Source organism: Anabas testudineus, chromosome 3, assembly GCF_900324465.2.
Source record: "Anabas testudineus chromosome 3, fAnaTes1.2, whole genome shotgun sequence".
Classification (NCBI taxonomy): domain Eukaryota; kingdom Metazoa; phylum Chordata; class Actinopteri; order Anabantiformes; family Anabantidae; genus Anabas; species Anabas testudineus.
In genome coordinates, this window is record NC_046612.1 from 7,351,662 (window position 1) to 7,371,523 (window position 19,862).

The 19,862-nt window shown below is 38.0% G+C and overlaps 1 protein-coding gene across 1 annotated transcript; it reads left to right on the forward strand.

The window, feature by feature from the left end:
- Window positions 1-1,842: 1,842 nt before the first annotated feature.
- mtmr10 (myotubularin related protein 10) lies at window positions 1,843-18,423 on the forward strand. Its single transcript, XM_026377976.1, has 16 exons — window positions 1,843-2,392; window positions 3,859-3,919; window positions 6,443-6,579; window positions 7,022-7,094; window positions 8,208-8,350; window positions 10,318-10,411; window positions 10,490-10,637; window positions 11,323-11,410; window positions 11,717-11,805; window positions 11,964-12,094; window positions 12,239-12,308; window positions 13,278-13,348; window positions 13,468-13,640; window positions 13,740-13,910; window positions 14,275-14,457; window positions 14,747-18,423. The coding sequence occupies exons 1-16, from the start codon at window positions 2,336-2,338 to the stop codon at window positions 15,350-15,352; spliced, it is 2,295 nt and encodes a 764-aa protein (XP_026233761.1). The 5' UTR covers window positions 1,843-2,335; the 3' UTR covers window positions 15,353-18,423.
- The last annotated feature ends 1,439 nt before the right edge of the window (window positions 18,424-19,862 follow it).

Sequence of the window (19,862 nt, forward strand, 5' to 3'; positions counted from 1 at the left end):
GGCGGTGAGGCGACCCTGTGGGGATGACCTGTCTGACAGGCTGCCTCTCTGTGCCGTCACCACATAGGTATAGTGTGTTTTTAAAAGTGTGAAAAGTCACCACACTGTACTAGAGAGAGATGCAACACATGTGGCTGTAACAGTTGAAAAGAAAGAGTATGAGTAAAGGAAAAGGAACTATTCATGGAGATGAGGTGATGCGGTTCTTGTTGTGTTTTGTCTCCATCCAGTGGACACTGCTGGACAAGACAGACATTGAAAAACTTGACAGTTCAAAATATGTCATTAGTCGTTATGATAAAACTTTGTCATTATTTACCAGTTACTGTTGCCACCCACATTCTTTCCAGAAATTACACTTTATCATCAACATACTGGATTGCATTTAACATTTTTATTTTTACTTTCATACTAAAAACAATTACCTTGTAATTCTAGTATACAGACTTTATTTCTACTATAATATTCCATTAGAGTTACTTATATACAGCAAAGTATTTATAATACTGATTTCTGAGTCATTTGAACGGCACCAGCGGGAGATTTAAAATGTACAAATTAAGCCTGGTTTTTGGTTGAAACATGTGCTAAAATGCTGTAAATCAGCAATGACAACTAATTTCTTTTAGATTAGTCTGTTGTCCCTGTGCAATATTAACCTCGTCCTCTCAGGACCATCATTTAATTTCCCATCTGTCCACCATCAGCCTCCTCCACACATCAGCTGGCCTTGTCTGAGAACCTGTTCCTAATTACCTTGTCAAGCCCTAGTATAAATGCCAGCCACTTTCTTTTCTGGCAGGTCGTTTGACTGCTGTCAAGTTGTTCACTGTGAGTGACTCATTACATGAATGAAGATAGTATTACTCCTTTTTTCAGTATCTACCGATTAATTACTTTGGTCCTAAACAAAACACAAGGTTGTTGGGGAATTCAGGAATCTTCCCCATGAAACTACAGTATGTTTGAGAACTTAGCTTAAAAACGTTTTTTAAACAACATTTCAAACTAAATGATTGAAATATGAAATGTTGCAAATATTTGTTTCTCAATATTATTGTGTTAATTAGGCCAACTGAACTGCAATTTTGTGTAAGTAATTATTAGAAATTCATAAAGGTTTATGGCTTATGGTGTTTTATTCCCTGAAATAATGCTTATGTGATCTCTAAATATTCAGTGTATAGACCAATAGTGCCATCTAATGTACAGAATTTATGCTGGAACCTCAACTTAAAATATGTTTGGTTTTTTTTTACCACAAGCTAATCCTTCTGACCTAAATATTTTAAATATATATATATATATATATATATACGTTACTATATTCAGCCATGTAGTAAAGTTTTATTTAGTTGTGCCCTGAATTTGCTAAAAGCTAGTTCAGTTGTAATTGTTTATTGATTGCAGTAAGCTTTAGTATGTTGTGAACCTGTGTACATATGTATTCTGGATTGTGCTGACTCAAATCTAGATAATCTATCAAATAAAATAATAAATAAATATATTCAAGTTTTGCTCCTCTCTCCTGTTTGTATAGTTTTTTTTTTCTCAAATAAAGTTATCGTAAAAAATGACGCACGCCTGCTGGCCTCCCAGTGTCTCATGGGAGTTGTGGTCCATGGGTGGTGTACTTGATGAATGCCATGAAAATAATCGTTGTTTAACCTTTCAGACGACAAAATTATCTATTTTTAATGCAGCGTACAGTTGTATATATGTGTTTAGCTTATAAAGCGATCAAAACACCTCAGTGTTACTCTTCGGGTCTTCAGAAAGTTTGATGAAAGTAGGTCTGGGTCCAAACTTACAGCTCATCGGTCGAGCCCGGAAACAGGGCGGGACCACGGCTCTTTATAAACATGGCCGTTAAGTCCTTAACAGGATCAACTACTGCGTTTGGCTGAATTAGTCGGACTTTGAGGAAGTCACTGAGGAAACTAAAACAGTAACAGGTGGAAAGAAAATGTAGACACACAGCGGGCGCCTCTACATTATCTTCATTATTTTATATCTGCGTGGCAACGGCATTTCTAAACTTCATGTAGTACTTTATGCTAGCTAGCTCGCCAAGCTAACGCCGACGTCTGAACGTTAACTTCTGTCAACTTTTTCGAGCAGTTGGCGTCTTCTGCTAATCGAAATGGAGGAGTGCCGCCGCTCGCCCTGTCTGTTTCGATGAATATTTTACACAAGGACGTCTCGGATTTATTAAGCTAGAGGCTGATCTCAACTTTCTTGAAGGCTTCCTTTTGGATTTTTTCCCCCACTGGCAGCAACTAAGCGCTCGCCAGGCGCTCGTTTAGGAACATCACAGTAAGGACGGACGTAAACAATGTTTTCTGGCAAAGCCACGAAACCGACGTTCAAGTGTTACCTTCCACCTGTACAGGTATGACTTTGTTTGTGTCTAATAGCAGCAAAGTTTACTTTTGTCGTTTATTATTTAGCCTGAAGTTGTTGCGACCTGGGTGTTGCGGAAGGAAAGTTGATATTTGACATGTGCTCTAGAGATAATCTGATCTCAATGAATACAGGCTTTAAAATTGAACTTTTACAGAAATACAGAACTATATAACTCATCAAATGCCACTAAGTGTCGATCAATGGTGTTTGTCTTATGGAATTAAAACCTATTTGTTGAGTCTGGCAACATGTTAAGAAGAAGAATCACTACTTCACCCTATTCTGGGATGGTGTAGATGGCAGACAGAAGCTGGGGGAGCAACCCATATAAACATAGTTTGTATGGGCGAGGGCACCACTAGTGTGGGATAATAGCACTGACACACTGTGTATTAGAGTTTCAACATGTTGTCATGAGCATGTAGTCAAGTCAGTCTTCTACAGCAATTTGCCTCAGAGGTTTCACACCTCTGATAATAACTTGGAGATAAATGGTGAATAATATTTAGTATAATTACTTGTGTTTTTCTCAAATAAGGCTTCCAAGCTGAGATTAAATGCAGAACAGACATTTTACTGACTTCACATTTAGTACAGAATATTAATGATGCACTCAGCCTCGGTCAACATAAGAGCAATGCCCTGTGGACACAATATTTATTGAAGCATCACACTGTTCAGTGGCATTTTTCCGTTCATGTATGGACTTTACACCTTTTGACGAGATGGGTTGTTGCACCCTGTGAAACTCTATCACTTTGTTAGAACCTAAAATACTAAAGGTTTTTAGTATAGTCTTAGTAAAGTGCATTCAACTTTAACTGTAAAAAAATAACAATAATGTTAAAGTGCTGACCTTTTTATGGTTATAGAAATCTACACTTACATCCCAAACACTCATAGTCAGCACTTTAACCTCAGTCATTGAATAACTTGAGGCTGTGTGTTGGAGTAGAGCCAAAAAAGGAAAAACACATGACTGTTTACACACTTATGAAGTGTCAGTATCTACAGGTGAGAGCAGTATTTGGAGATACTTCAGCTTTGTGTCTTTGTTCCCTCTAGTTTTGTCAACACAGCTTGCATCAGACTTACTGTGTGTTTCAATTGTTAATGCAACATTACTTCACCAAAACAAACCATGACAGTTGTCAGGTTGCTCAGCGAGGTCATGTGATGGCCACTGTTGGGAATTGGGAAACTCCTCTGCCTTTTAAAAACGCCCTGACTTAAATCAAAATTTAGGACAAGTGTTAGAGTATAAAGAACACACCACCATATGCAGTATGAGTTTTAAAAAAGTAGACTCTTTTATGCATTTAGAACATTTTAGTGCTCTGGGGTTTAAACACAACACAAAGTGAACCACTGTGCCACAAATCTTGCATGTAAACTGTTATTGACAATCTAGTGTTTGAGTAACTCTGATATATCTTGTGCTGTTTTCTCTAGACTGATGTGAGGAAAGCTATTGAACCATCTGTTAAAAAGTTGGAACCCAAGTTGCTTCCAGGTAAGCTTATTTTCTGCTAAATCCTAAGAATAATTCTCTCCGAAACTGATGTAGTGCATCCACAATATGCAAAATGAGTTTATCACTGAGCAAGCAGCAGATCTGTACTTTAGCTAAATGGCCTGTGGCAGCGTCTCCAGCTCAGTCCCAATCAAGGACCACATCAATATTGTGGTAACTACATAAATGACAATTTGGCCTGATTATCAGGGTAAACTGTCTTGTGACTAACGTTGGGTCAGGAATTTATCATTTAACCTGCTGCTGTCAAAGATTTGGCAGAGAAAGTATGCATAAATCTTACTTTGTGAATGTGGTTAATAAATCACCCTGTTTTTGTTTTGGATAGTCTGTATAGTTTAATCAGACTGGTCTAACAAGCATTTCAGCTCAGGCAAACGCGTTAATCTGTCTCAACCTAAGCAATATAATTGTTTCCAAATCTTATGTGGTTCTTGGCGAATTGTTGTGCACATCCTTAATTGCCTAAAACTGCTATTTCACATGTTCATCTTTCCTAAACTGTAGTAGTGTCTCCACAGGACACAGCTGCATGTCCCTAGATGCTCTAAAATCATCTGTTCCTCAGATAAGAATAGACAAAATTCCATATCTTGCTGTGCAGGCCTATATACTATATACATGTATTTGAATAAGCACTGTATAGCTTTTAGGAAATTGGTGCTTGGCAAATTGTAAATTTTGTAAATTGTTATGGCCTGTTAAGTCAAATGGAGAAAAAAAAAAAGTATTTTTTTAAGAACAGCTTTAAAACATTGGTCACAGGATCTTGGGGATCTCTGCCATGTTTTTTAAATTTACAAGAAATGCCACCGTTTAATAGAAATTTGCCCCATGAATATGGTTGTCCTTTTTCCTCTCTCTGCATTTACTTCCACTTTTACTTCTATATAAAATAAGTAAAAGTGGAATTTTACTTCTGTGTATGAGCGCTTAATCTTTTGGGTCACTGTTTCTTTCTAGCAATACAAAAAGTTAAATAGTGAAAAGAAATTTACTTTTGAAAATTACATTTGATTGCACAGACAGATGAAAAATGTGGAATGATTCATTGAAAGTGGTTTAAAGTGGCTTTTTCTCAGTAGAATTGGCAGCTGTAGTTGATAACACTCAGTGGCCATTAAAGTACGCAAGTGTTGGTGTATTTGTGAGTCAGGTGCAGTAACAGGTTTTTATTTAGTTGTTTCTTTGCTGTTTCTCATTGAGATTTAGATGTATCACCCTGCCAATGATCTTTGCATGAACAGCAGCTTAGTGCTGAATTATCTTTGCAACTACAGCTTGCACTTCTCTCTCTCTCACCATGGTGCTTCTGCCAGTTTTCAACAGCTGTCAACTTCTGTAAAGTCCAGTTATAAAAGCGGATTTAATATATTTATTGGTTGATTTGCTCATGCCTAACCAACAAATGCATATTTAATTTTTAAGTACAGCCTTCATCTTAAATATTTAGTTTTCTTTACATGTGAGTAGTTGACTTGGGACACACCCTTATCATGGTGTCATGTCTGTTATTTTGATTTAGATGGAGAAATGTCCTCTTTGAAAGCCTTAAATAATTTTATCTGTTAGTTTCACATATTCTTAATGTGTCTTTAGAGCCACAAAAACATTTTATCAAATCTTAATTTTCAAACTTGCTTACCATAAATTATATTTGTTTTAATTGGGTCACAATCACCATGAGTAATTTAACTGGCCACCAGCTTAATGGCTGATGAAAACCTTTTTATGCATCACTTATGGCTAAAGGGTTGTTTCCCCTATCATTCAGATTTTTGCCAGACAGACAAAACAGGTTCTATGATCAGCTTCCTCATTTTTGATATACTGCCTATTTGCTGCGCTGTGCTCTGAGGCAGAGCTTTGAAGTGACTGTCTGTAGGACTCCACCCTGCTTCCCCAGTTCTCATCTTTTAAAAATTTCCGGAGGCGGCTTTTTATTGCCATGTTCTCGTCTCTGTAATAATTTTTTAAAGTGATCGTGTGAGGTAGCAACGATCAAGTTACTCCTGAAGGAATATTAAAAGCTGCACCTTAGGCCTAAAGGTAAAGTGAAATCTGTATTAAGTTCTTTGATGTTTTAGAACTGTTCCCCCACTTACTGTCACATAAACTTTGAATGTGTGTGGTCCTCTTGGCTGCCAGAAACCTTCAGTACGGTAGCATTGGCTTTTTATAGTCAAATCATGTATGTTTTGGTTTTGCAACACAGCCTATCACAACCACGCTGCTCCTACATTGAAGACTTCAAGATAAGCTCTGTATCTTTAAGTGGCATCAGCCTCTTGTTGGGTTGTATACTCTCTGTGTGCGCTGGCTGTTTCTCATTATTGTTAAATAATAATGCATCCAAATGTATTTGTATCATTATTCGTTGCTGCACCAATCTCTTATTTCAATCGATTTTAAATGCAAGGCATCTTTTAGTACTGAAGTCATTTTCTTTCATCGCATTTCTAATCTTCACATCTGTCGTTTCTCTCATTTGTTTTTCACCAGGGGAGATAGTAGTTAATGAAGTGAATTTTGTGAGGAAATGCATCAATGCTGAAGGCAGCCAAGATGATCTTTGGGGGAAGTTGATTTGCACCAACTTTAAAGTCTCCTTCATCCCACAGGATGCCCCACTTAAACAGGTATATGTGTGGACTGAGGTCTTGAAGCAATCACTGGGTTTTCACTACTACTTTAAACAGCTAGGTGCATAAAAGATAAGGTGTTCTATTGTAGTTGTTTTGATTTTCTGTCACTGTTACAACACAAATTTTGAACTTCCTCATACAGTTTTTAACAGTTCCCCATGTAGTTTTATATCTGGCTTAAAATGAAGAATGGTTCAATTTTAGCTCTATATTTACACAGCCACTTTTTGAGTGCAGTGCATCTGGCAAAGAGGAAGGAAAACTTGTGTACTTTCCTGCACTACATTGTCACTGATATCGCACAAGAAGTGAGAGAACAGACGTCATTTCCAGCAATGCTACTGATTCTTGTGATAACAAAATAGAACTTGGTCATTACTCAGTGTGAAGGAATTAAGTTAATCTAACAACTCGCATTTGTTTACTTTTATTACAGAGGTCCCAGTTGTCCCACCTGCTGTTTGGAGAGCACGATATCCCTCTGACCTGTCTGGAACAAGTAGTAACAGGTACATCTGGTACACGCATTTGTAGCTACTGACATGACAATCATTTACAGACTGCCAAATACCCCAAATTATTATATTCCTAATTATATTAAACAATTAAAAGCAAACTTAGATTGGCATTTTTAAAAATCTTCTTTCACCAGGCTGCACACACCACAGTGCATGCTCGTAAACCTCTGCACTAATGTAATTGAGGCCACCTTCTCAATTACAAACAATAAAACAATGTGGTCGTCATTTTGTCAGTGTTGTTAACGACGGGGATAATGGTCTGAGTAAACCCCAAACTAGTCACTTCCTTTCCACCTACTTCGAAAATCTACTGATAATAATGTGCCTATAAAGTCCAGAACAAAACGGAGCATGAATTAGCTTGCTGGACAAAGTAATTGTCATGTTTGGCTTGAGTAGTAGTACTGCTGTAAAATCTCCCTGTAGCCCAAAAAAACATTTTCTCCTCTGACTATAATGATAGAAGAGACATCTATAAAACTGTTCACAAGGCATTGTGTTTGAGTCCAGTATCTAGCTCTCACACTACATTGATGATGTTCACATTGACCGTTTCGAACAGTGCATACCCAACTGGAGAGAAGCTGGAGAGGATGCATGTTGGAGCCCAGACATACAGTAGTCAATGTAGAGTGATCTATAATCAGAATTAAAATTAGGTGGGTCTTTCACCCTTTATTTATCCTTGACATTTTGGGTGACTGATCTCGTTTGTTGTTCGCTCCTGGTTAACAATCTGATAACATGTGATGCCATAGCTAAGGCAGTGTTTAGTGGCAGAGTCGCCTGGCTGGGATTAGCCGTGTTTGTATATCTCATTGCTGTCGATTGCTGACAGTGCAAGGGCAACTGCCCAGGGCGTGGTTTGTTGTGATACAGTAACAAAGCATGAGGCTTTGTTTTACCCAGCTTGTTTTCTGCTACTGAAGACAACATTATCATTATGCAATTTGCACAAATATAGAGGAGCATGAAAAACAAAGTAAGATCCTCGTACCACTTCATATGAATTAATGAATGATCAACTTTTTGAAGCCGTGGCCTATATTACTTTTATAGAGTTTTATATATACATATATATTTTTTTTATATTCTTCTCAGTGAATGATACAAAGGGGAAGAAGAAAGTGTTGGGGTCAAACAAGAAGTTGAAGTTCAACCCTACCGAGCTCATCCTCTACAGCAAAGACTTGCGCATCATTAGGTTCTGCTTTGACCAGGCCGGGCCTGAGAGTGCAAAAAAGGTTGGTGAGAGAAATGTTTCTTCTTTAAAGAGGCTTCTAAAATGTGTGGCGTGGCTGGCATACTGAAATTAGGGGTTAAGTCTCACCAAGTTTAACTAAAACTAAAATAATGAATTGATAAACACATAATAAAAATAACATTTGCTACAGTGTAAGAGTATTAGATAGACTATGTGTAATATTTAATTTTTTGTTTCCCTTTTCTGCCTTTTTGAGTTCCCAGTAATACAGTAGCATCAAAAACTGGTTGCTACAACTGTCCACATAGATCTGAACCAGGGACACAGATGTACCAGTCCTACTGTCGCAATCATTTGTAACATCCTTTAGTCACCTGGGATTCAACAAATAGTCCTTCAACCTATTAAGCATTAGTTGTAACTGTTAACCTTCTGTTAACACATTTTAATGAGATTCCTCAGAATCAACGTTTCCATTCTCATGGTTTTTCTGCTCATTTCACTGTTGGTTGTTGCTGATGGAAGTTAATTCTTCTCTGACTTAGCTCACTACATGTGTACTCTTAGTTTCAGTGCTATGACCACTTCCTCAGTAACAAGGATATTTATATCATGCAAATGTAGATATGCTACTTTGTCACCCTCCATTTAAAAATTTACTAACCTCTTATTTTAAGTGTGGCCATTTTCAGTGTAGCCATTAGCCAAACAATGAATAAGGGAGAACAATGTTCATTCACTGTAAAGGAAACTGAGAATGGTCCTGATTGTAGGAATGTGGCAGTGTGACTCTGACTCATCTCCTGCGCAGAGATGTTGGAGAGACAGATGTTTCATTCTTCAAATTGCAGCTCAGTTTAGCAGGGTCCATGTGGCCCACTTTGATTACATTGGATTAGATTAATTTTATAGTAGCCATACATCAATATTCTGTGTGCTGAAACTCTGCTATTTTTGACTTATGAGCACAAAGTCGTCCAAGAACGCTTGTCTGTCTGCAGGCGTCCTGGACAGTCAGGTGCTGTGTATCCGTACAGTCTGCCACTGACATGTACATCAACCTGAAAGTACACAGTTGAATGTCTCATCTCCTCTCTTGTCATCTGGGAGCAATTACTGTGTAGGTTTTGGATTTGGAGCTCCCCAGCAAGTAAATGCAGCCCATTTGTCTAACAACGACAACATTACCATATGGTCCTGCATTGAACAGAGTCTCAGTTTAGTACCACACATAGCTTTGTGTTACAATGTCTGTTTAAAGATTAATTTAATTAATACTAAACATGCAATGTTTAACACTGTATTGTATTTGCCTCTACCACATACAAGAGAGTGTGGAAGCTTGATTATGTACAAAGCACTGAAATAGAAATGTGTGCCCTCCCTCGATCCTTGTGCGTTTATTTATGGATACCATGTATGTAATTACAGTGTGAACCTTGTGCAGGGCTCAGTTCTTTTTATTTTTTTCTTTGTGACATATGGAATTAACCCAGCCTATAATAGCTTATTTTGCCATGGGAAATTACAGAGTTGGGAGCAGCCGTGTCTACACACTCACTTTTTCTGCATCCTCTCGTGTTATTCACAGCTTCGCTACTGAATGGAGTGCTTTGTGTGACTCTAGTGGAGCCAAAGAGAGATTCAGTCCTGTGAACCCAGAGCACTAGGCTGTCTGTCAAACATTTGCTTTGCCAGGTTTCACTTGTTCTTTAACCAAACAATCACATGCACATGCCTCAGGTTTTATTTTAGCACCCTGAGTAAACCTATGCCTGTAACGAAAGCTAATCGTCTTTCGGCTGCTCCCTTTAGGGGTCACCGCAGTAGATTAATCATCTCTATCTCATACAGTTCTCTGCTTCTGTAAGACCAACATCTTGTTTGACTTCTGTTTTTGGCCTTCCTCTTCTCCTACTGAAAGCTAAGCTGTCACATTCAAATTATTCAAATGCACTTTTAAATTATTGTACTATATAATCTATAATAATAGTCATTTTATTCTAGGTTTGCCTTGCTATCGCCCACTACTCCCATCCAGCTGATCTTCAGCTACTGTTTGGCTTTGAGTACCAAGGACGGCGATATCATGAATGTAAAGGTACTTACAGATAGAACTCCTTTTCATAAACTTTCTTTGAGTCTGAATGCAGGAATTATGATGCATCTGTATTTTCAGGTGAGAGAGTTAAAGGCGCCACCCCTCGAGGAGGAATACATACCCCGATTTTTGACCGTCCATCTGACTGGGATCGGGAGATCAAGAGAACGGGTGCTTCAGAGTGGAGGGTGTGCGCTATCAACGAGGGTTACGCCATTTCTTCAAGGTTTCTGCTCGTGTTTTTTGTTCTGGGCAGTTCGTGATGGGCGTTGTGGGAGAAGCATGTCTTTACCTCCTACAGTTGGCCTTGGTTCTTAGGGACACTCTAAATTTCACCCTTTATTCATACTTGGTGTTTTTTGGCAAGAAGCTATATTTACACTGTGTGCCTTCTTGCTGGTTTCACGAGTGACTTGCCAAAAAAAAAACTTTGTCAATGTGTCAGTGTAACATGCAAGTCTATTTTGGACAATTCATGCTATTCATCTGAGTTCCCTGGTGACATCATGGTGGGTTTCAAAGTAACTATTATAAAATGTTTTATGTGGAATTTAAGAAAAGACTCAAATTTGTATAATAGCAGCTTTCACCAAACTGTACACATCACATGGGGCTGAAACAATACTTACGTACTGCTCCGATTCATTTTTACTTTAATTAAAGAATAAATCTCACTGCTAAGATATTCATGATACACACAGCAAAACAAATCCAGTACTAACAAGATATTTACAGTACACCAAGCAAGACTGGAAATCTGACATCTGTCTATTGAGCAATACACTTACGTGCTTTCTGCTTTAGGATTTCTGAGTGTAGAACTAGAAGTTAGGAGAAAATGCAGACATTTTTTATTTTTACCATTGATTTGTGGTTGATTTGTGTAACACCAATGTTTCTCCTCTACTTAGTCTTCCTGAGTACGCTGTGGTCCCAGTTTCTCTGGCAGATCAAGATCTAAAGAACTACTCTGTGTTCTTTCTTGATAATCGCATCCCTGTGAGTATCTCTGATATCTCTGTTTAGTATTTGCAAAACAAGTACATTTACATTTACATTTAGTCATTTAGCAGACGCTTTTATCCAAAGCGACTTACAAGTGAGGAACAAGGCAAGCAAACAAAATCTAAGTCAAGAAGAAACAACATCAAAGCAAAGTGCTAGCGAAAAACCTTTGAGTTATTTATGAACTATTATTATTGAACACCAATTAAATGTTGATTATGTCATTAAATGCTGATCAGATCACTTCATTTATTCACCGAAATGCATCTGATTGATGTTTTTTTTAATTCTGCTTCGTAGCTCTGGTGCTGGAACCACCCCAATGGAAGCGCTCTTGTACGCATGGCCAACATATGCGACCCATTACAGCAAAGGAAGATAGAGCAAAAGTAGTGCAAACCTTTTAACCTGTTTAAGATTTTGAACATGCATGCATGATTTTGAAAATGCAACCAGCTGTGGTTCATGGCAGTAGTGGAAGATTCAGATGAATTGAATGATGTTTTAGGTAACTCTAGTCATCAACATATGTCTTTTGCTTGTGTAGGATCTTTACTGCCATCACAAAAAGCCATCCACAGCGCTGTGACGTCATCAAGTTAGATCTAGACAAGTTTCTCCCAAACATCCAGGATATCCAGGCTGCGTTTGTTAAAATCAGGCAGATCTGTGTCATAGGTGAGCTTCAATTTAAATCTGCTTTGTTTTTAAATGCATATTAACCTTTGTGTGCCATTTTATAGAGGAAAAAAATGCTTTTCATGACCTTATTTTGAATGTTTTTTAGATGTGCATCACTTTGACTGTTTTACTTGTGTGTAGATGCTTTTGAGGAGTCTGAGGAGAGGTGGCTTTCATCCATTGAAAACTCGCGATGGATAGAACATGTCAGGTATGTAAATCACCTGACTCTGCATATTTCTACTACCAGTGTTGTGATATCCACAAAGAGACAAAATGTGTTTGTGTTACCCTCATAGTTCCACCGGCAATATAACATACAGTGTGAATGTATGTATGTAAGATGTGTGTGGAAAAAGAGGTGAAGAGGCGTGGGCAAGCGGGATTAAACGGGTGGTTCAGGCGTGTTGTGTGATAAGAGAGTATCAGCGTGAATAAAAGGAAAAGTGTTCCAGACGGTTGTGAGACTAGTGCTGTGCTGTATGTCTTAGAGACAGTGGCACTGAAGAAAGAAGAGAAGGCAGAGCTGGAGGTAGCAGAGCTTCAGATGTTGAGGTTCTCATTTGGAGTGACAAGGATAGATAATATTCGGAAATGAGTCATCAGAATGACAGACCGACCGTGTCAGATGTTGTGGAGATGAAGTCAGAGAGGCCAGACTGAGGTGGTTTTATGTTCAGAGGAGAGATTGTGAACATATCTGTAAATGGATGCTGAGGTTGAAGCTGCAAGGCAGGAGGTCTAGAGAAAGACCAGGATAGGGTTCAATGGAGGCAGATGATTTGCTGTGCGGCACCTGAAAGGGAACAGCTGTAAGGAAAAGGTGTGTTTAAATAACTTCTAGGTTACAGTTGTGTTTGTGTATAGCATTTGTTAATGTCGTAAGAAGTCCATGGTCCATCCTTTTTATTTTCATATGTTTAGAGTAAATATACATTCTGGAGATCGGCTGCTTGTTTAGACAGCATAATTATTCACCCTTAAAGTCTTTGCTCTTGTGACAATGTGATGTTTTGAGCTGAGCAGCAGGTGACTTCCATCATATCCTTGCCTGACCAGTAATTGGCCCACAAAGACAAAAGGACTTAAAATACTTAGAAATAAAGTAAAGTTCTGAGTGCTAAGCTGTTTGCATTCTTTTCAATGTGAGTTAATATGTATATTCTGTTTCTGATCTAAGGGCCTTTTTGAAATTCTCAGCTGATGTAATTTTCCACCTGGATGGAAACAATATTTCAGTCGTACTCCAAGGTAAAATGGAGCAGTTATGGATCATATTTCAGATTATCAAACCAAGACCTATAAAACTGATCATGAAAACGCCTTCTTTAAGCTTTTGGTCTTGTTTTTTTCTCGCTATACTTTTGCAGAGGAAGAAGACAGAGACTTGAACTGTGTCGTGTCCTCACTGGCGCAGCTCATGTTGGACCCTCATTATCGCAGCATCATTGGTTTTCAGAGTTTGGTGCAGAAGGAGTGGGTGATGGCAGGCCATCGCTTCTTGGACAGATGCAACCACTTAAACAAGAGTGACAAAGAGGAGGTATACGTCTAATCAAATGAATCCTGTCAAGCAAAAGCTGAACTAATGGGTTTTTGGAGAAACTCATGCTTCTTGTTTTTCTACATTCTCTTGGTCAAGTCTCCACTGTTCATGCTGTTTCTGGACTGCGTGTGGCAAATGATGAACCAGTACCCAGCAGCATTCGAGTTCACAGAGGCCTATCTGACAGTACTGAGTGACAGCATGTGGATACCACTCTTCAGTACTTTCCTCTTCAATTCTTCTAAACAGCGTGCTCAGTACTTCATGGTGAGGAATACATGGATGTTGTGTATTTATTGTTGTGTTTGTTAAATCTACTGTTAGGATGGATGTTTTTCAAGTCTTGCTGTTTTCATTTATAAAGATTTATGTCATACATTAATTCTACCTCAGCAAAAAACTATGATATGAATTGAGCTATTAAAATGTAAAAATGAAAATGTGTCAGTGATCCAACAAGGGGGAAAAAAAAAACATAACTCCAGGTGATGGTGAAGCAGCATGATTTTGTGGCCTCATTTCTTGTTGGAGACTGTCATTTCTTTTTGTGTGTGTAAGATAATAGGCAGAAAAGAGCAAAATGTAATGCACATCAAAAGGGGGGCCTTTAGCTCTTGATTTTATTCTACAGGACTTTGCCAAGAATAAAGCCATCCCACAAGGAGAAGACCATGTTGTGTATTTCCCTCCTGTTTGGAACTGGTCGCAGCAGTTTTCCAACAAGGACCTAACACTCTTTAACAACCCCATGTACGTAGGCAAAGGAGCTGCCTGTGTACAGAATGGGGAAGTGAAAACGTTCAAACGCACAAAGGTAACGGCACTATTTAAAGTGGATGTTAAGTTATTAAAAGATGAAGCAGCTAAAGATCTTATCCACAACATTTATTCACACAACATAACGAAATAAAGATGGTTGATGGAGTACCTTAGTACTTCATCATTAGCAAATGCAGAAAACACAAAGAACAGGAATTATCAGTTACAGAAATAAGTTGAAGGTTTCAGTATCGTAAGGATTTGATAATCCAGGTGGAGAGATGAGAACCTGCTGCAGCCGGTTGTGTTTAGTGAAAGTAATCTCGCTTGTCATTCTCTGGCAGAAAACCTACAGCTCCACTCTGCGAGGAACCCCAGCATCTCTGCGTAATGGAGTGAAGGATAGCGAGGATACACTGCCACGACGGGGCTCTCTGGTGTCAGAGCTAAAGTCTCTGACGCCAGTCAAAGACGAAAGTCCGTCAGAGCGCTTCTACAGAGAGTGGTTCGCTCGGCCTGTGGACCAGCATGGCCTGCTGATTCCCCTGCTCATGCCCTCTCACATGGCTCTCTGGAAACTTTTCTTTCTACGCTGGGTTTCTGAAGCCTGCATTTCCGGAGGAGGCCCCATCACCACGTACCACAAGCTCTCCCAACTGGTCGATGAAATTGATATGCTGCAGAGCCAGCTCAGGCAGTATAAGGGACCCAGTCCAAGCACACCTCTCTCCAGTCCATGCGGTCCCCCCTCAGATCAAAGGAGAATGTATTTTAAGGCCAGTTCACACCATGACCCAGCTACACCTCCAGACTTCCTTACCTCCACCTTTCCTTTTACCCCGAGGGGAAACCTGTGTCGCCGCAGTCTCCAGGGGACTCCGATTAGCAAATTTCTGAATGGGGCGAGGATCTGGCTCTCTACAGAGACTCTTGCTAATGACACTGTGTGAGGAGGTGGGGTTTCAGAGCTCGCTTCTCTGAGCCTTGTGCAGGTTTGTTTAAATCTTAATCATCTTATTTTCTATTTCCTCTTTCTTAAATACCAAGAAGGAAATGAGAAATAGAAAAATGTTACTTTGGATTTCCGAGTTTATTTATAAGCTAAAATTTGCACCATTGATGCTGCATCAAAATATAAGGTTAATTTCCAAACTGGAGTGTCATCTATAGGAATGAATCATTACTGTCCATTACAGTTCAGGAATTCAGATGCACTGAGGCGCATCCTCCTTATTGGTTAGAGAGTTCTTACTGTGAGGTCACCTCTGACTGTGAAAGACTGTTTTGTGTTTTTTGAAAGATGTTGAATCTTGTGTCCTTAAGCTATGGTCTTTCTCAAGATTTAGCTTAGCTAACTGCTCGTTTTCTTACTGAGCTTACTGTATGACATGCACAAAGATTACTTTTTGAGAATTTATTATTGAGATGAGATTGTGAACTCCCTTTTCAAGATTATCCTGTGATTCACTGGCAAAAATTGAAATCTAACTATTTATGTAAGTGTAACAGAGCTATCAGCTGAGTTGTTCTTTTTCATTGGTCAGTTAGACTCCTCCACTGTAATGGAATAATGATACTTGAAATGAGAAAATGCTCGTCTGTTTTTAGTGCAGCAGCAATGATGCATTTCACTGAACACTGATTTTCAACTACTCCATTTGTTTGTGCCTACCAGGAAGTTCAATTAAACAAATCATATTTTACTTGGCCTTTTTTTTTTTATTTCAGAAAGAGGAACAGAAAATAACAATGCTTTTTCTATGTTGTAAAGACAACAAGGATCTGGCCTGGTTGAATGTAATTCATTATTATTATTATTATTCTTGGGTTTTTTTTTGTTTGTTTTTTCTTTGCACAAACTTAATGCGTTTTCCCTTCAGGTGCCCTTATATTAATGACTGTTGGTTCTAATGTAAATGTAATTTCAGATTAACTATTACTATTACTATCATAATGCAGGTGAAACTGAAGTGAAAGTGGAGCTTGTGAGGACTTCAATCTGTGGTAAATATTTTCTCTTGTGAAGGGTTTTTTATTAAGCTTTGTATAAAGGCCTTCTGGCAAGGCACCTGTAACAGCAGCTTCATGGTTAAATAATTAAAAACAAAGGGAAAGACGAGGACTCTAGTTTAGTACATAGGGAACTGGATTTCAGAGACTTTCAGAGTGGTAGCCATGATGGGCTGTTGATGAATGACATAATTTGAAGCAGCATACATGGCAGTAGGAGTCTGTTTTCCACTCACTACAGTCTACACAATGTTAGTAAAGCCTGAAAAGCATTTAAAGAATGAAAGCATTAAAGCTATACACTGTTAAACATTCAGTTTGAGGTTATAACAGTACATTTGTAATAGCATTTTCTGTTGATAATACTAGTAAAAGCAGTTACTGTAATCCCAATCAGGAATAGTAACGGTCAGGTTGGTCCACAAACATGTAGTTAATGATGCAATAAGATAATTTTCCTTAGGACTAGACGTCCAGTGTGACACATGGACTTCCAGTTGAACTAGGGACTGGTTTGAGACACATCTGGGGAAATGGATCAGTCATCCAGTGCCCCTTTTTAAAAACTGGTAAGAATCTAGCACTGTGTAATTTTTACTGTCTTCATATAACAACACTGCTTTTATTGTCAAATTGCTTTGTTATTCTGAATATAAGATCACTGGACAGACTCAAAATCTGTGCTATTACATAGGAGCATTCAACCTTCAGATGCTAGATTGACCGGTTTCCATTAATACACGTGTGATTGTGGCAATAACTAGTTCAGGTGTTTGTTTGGGTTTTTTTTCCTTTGTATAAATGTATGTATGTATATGTGAGTGCAAACCTGCTCTCCTAAATGCTAATAATTGCACATTTTACTCAATATATAGGATAGTTTGTTTTAAGGTGGTTTTAAATATAATTTTGACAAATATTATTAATACTGTATATGCTTGAAATCTTCCTATTGATATTTTGATTAATGGTACTAAATAACTTTTATCCTTGATTTAGTCTTTATATTTTATGGAGAGATATTTATATGCTGTGTTTTTCGACTAATTCAAAATGTTGCACTCTGCTGTTACTGTATGATGACTGTGCTTCCGATGTGGCACTGTTTGACATTGATTAGCAGCAGATGTATTTATTCAGTTCAGATATGCAAATGTTCTCGAAGAGGGATGCTGTTGCTACTGTACATCCCTTGTGCCTTTTTGGGAAGATTTTTCTAACTGTATTCTAAATCTGTCGACTTATTTTAGTTTTCTAAACCATTTTTGATCAATTCTGTAAACTTAGTTAAAATCAGAGGTACTGCACTGAAGCTTGTTTAAGGCTCAACTGTGTACCGCTAACCAATCATTACATCATTTTTTCAAAGGACATTGTATTCTGACTTTCATTTCAATGGGATCTGATTCATGGAAAGAATACATTCTGTAACAATTTCACCTTTTTGTTGTGTTATGCCACATCTAGATATTTTGCAAATTATATATATATGCAAAAAGGAAATTTGCACAGTTTGTATAGTTAGAGTGGATGAGTAGTTATTTCCTGCGAAGTGAAGAAAACAATTCCCAACTCTGTTCACATACTGGCCAGTATACCAGTATCAAGTGACAGCTTTTAAGTATTTCCTATTAATAAATTTAAATAGAAATAAGTTGTCACTCTAAAACCATACGCACAAGGGAGTGCATATTAGAATTACTTTTATTTCTGGCCAATAGGAAGAAGCTATAAAATGTTTTTGATGCAAACAAATAAAAACTGGTGAGGAGTAGAAAAAGTACCACAAGCGGTAAATGAAGGAGAAAAGATCCCAAAATGCAGGTAAGGTTGTTCACTCAAAATACTGAGAGAAATAATCAGAATACATTTTTGAGTATCTTAGCATTTTTTGAGACCTGTAATTACACTGTGCTCCTCTGACATTAAAGCAGAAGACTGATGTAGGAAATATGTAAACTGTAATACAAAAGGAAAGAAATGCCTAATAAAATAAAGAAACTATCATGAAGTTACTGCTATTGGTGGAGTTATTTAAAGGTGAATAGTTGGTTAAATGCCTTTTAGGGGGACACTGTCATACTTGTTTCTTGAGTCTTGGTCAAATATTGAACACTGAGAATTTCCTGTGCCTGAAATGTGCAACCGCAACAGGAAAGATGCAGCAGTTATGATTTGAATATGTACTCTGCACTCTACACAGACTTGTCGATTTAATCTCTTTTAAACTTAACACCTGCTTTCTGACTTTAAGTGAAATGAATAAGACGGTTGTGCTACATTGGTGTAACGCTGACTCACATTTCACATACAGTAAACCAAGCTAATTCTCAGCACAGACAATGCTTTAAATTTGTATTGGTGTATGATTAAGTTTCTCTTAGAAACTTTGTATGAGATTTTGTGTGGGTGTTTTTATGGGTACAGTGCAGTGCAGCTCACTTTATATTTAAGATTTAATTATTTAATATTTAATATTGCAATATGAGTGTTTACCACTGGTTATCAGCTAACTGGACTGACGTAAATACTGTAGCACATGTAACAGGAAGAGCAATGCCAGTGAGAATATATTATAAATCACCACATCCTCTGTGTGTGTTTTTTTTTTTTTCTTTTCACATCGCCCACTGTGCAGTGCAGTTGAATGAGCTGTCACTGCATGATTTACGCTTTTATCTGGTACCATGGACTTTTTTTTTTTTTTTTTTACAGCAAACATTATGACAGGTAATATTAATATTAATATAGTAAAGGTACAACTGATAGCATGAAAATGTTTATATTCCGTTGTAGCATTTTTCCTATACCACACCAAATTGAGATGCAAAATAGTCTGCTGTGAAAAGGGTTCATTTCTAAGTTCTGCTGGGGCCCGAGATGCTTCGGCTTACAGTACTGACACCGGCATTTTTAAAACCAACCAGACCACCAGAGGACCCAGATCCTCTCCATGTTTACTGCAATCTAGTTGGTTTGGTGATTTGATCACTTAGTACAGAAATTGCACGACTTCAACAGCCGGTCAAAGAGATCAACAAACTTGAAGTGAGGTAAATTTATTCCAGCATAGTACTGTATAGTGTAATAGTGCTGTTCTATTTCCTGCACTAAATTACTGAACATGTCACATGTGTTTCATGCTACACACATGAAAGGTGAACTACCCCAAACATCACATATAGGACTACTGGATTAAAAGACAGTGTCTCTCTGTGGCTATTTTGTAGTAATTTTCTCTCTTTGTTGTAGTATTGCCCTCTTTTCAATTGTTCTGCAAACTGTGTATTCATTTTGTATTTTTTTTAAAGGATCCCTGACCTCTTGGGCCCCGTGGTCTGTCTCTTGGTGGACCTGTGTGGTTATCAATCATGCTTCAGGCAAATTCACATAATTGAAAGCTGTGATGAAGCTACTGTAAATGAAGTTACTGTCTTGTAATGAAATCCC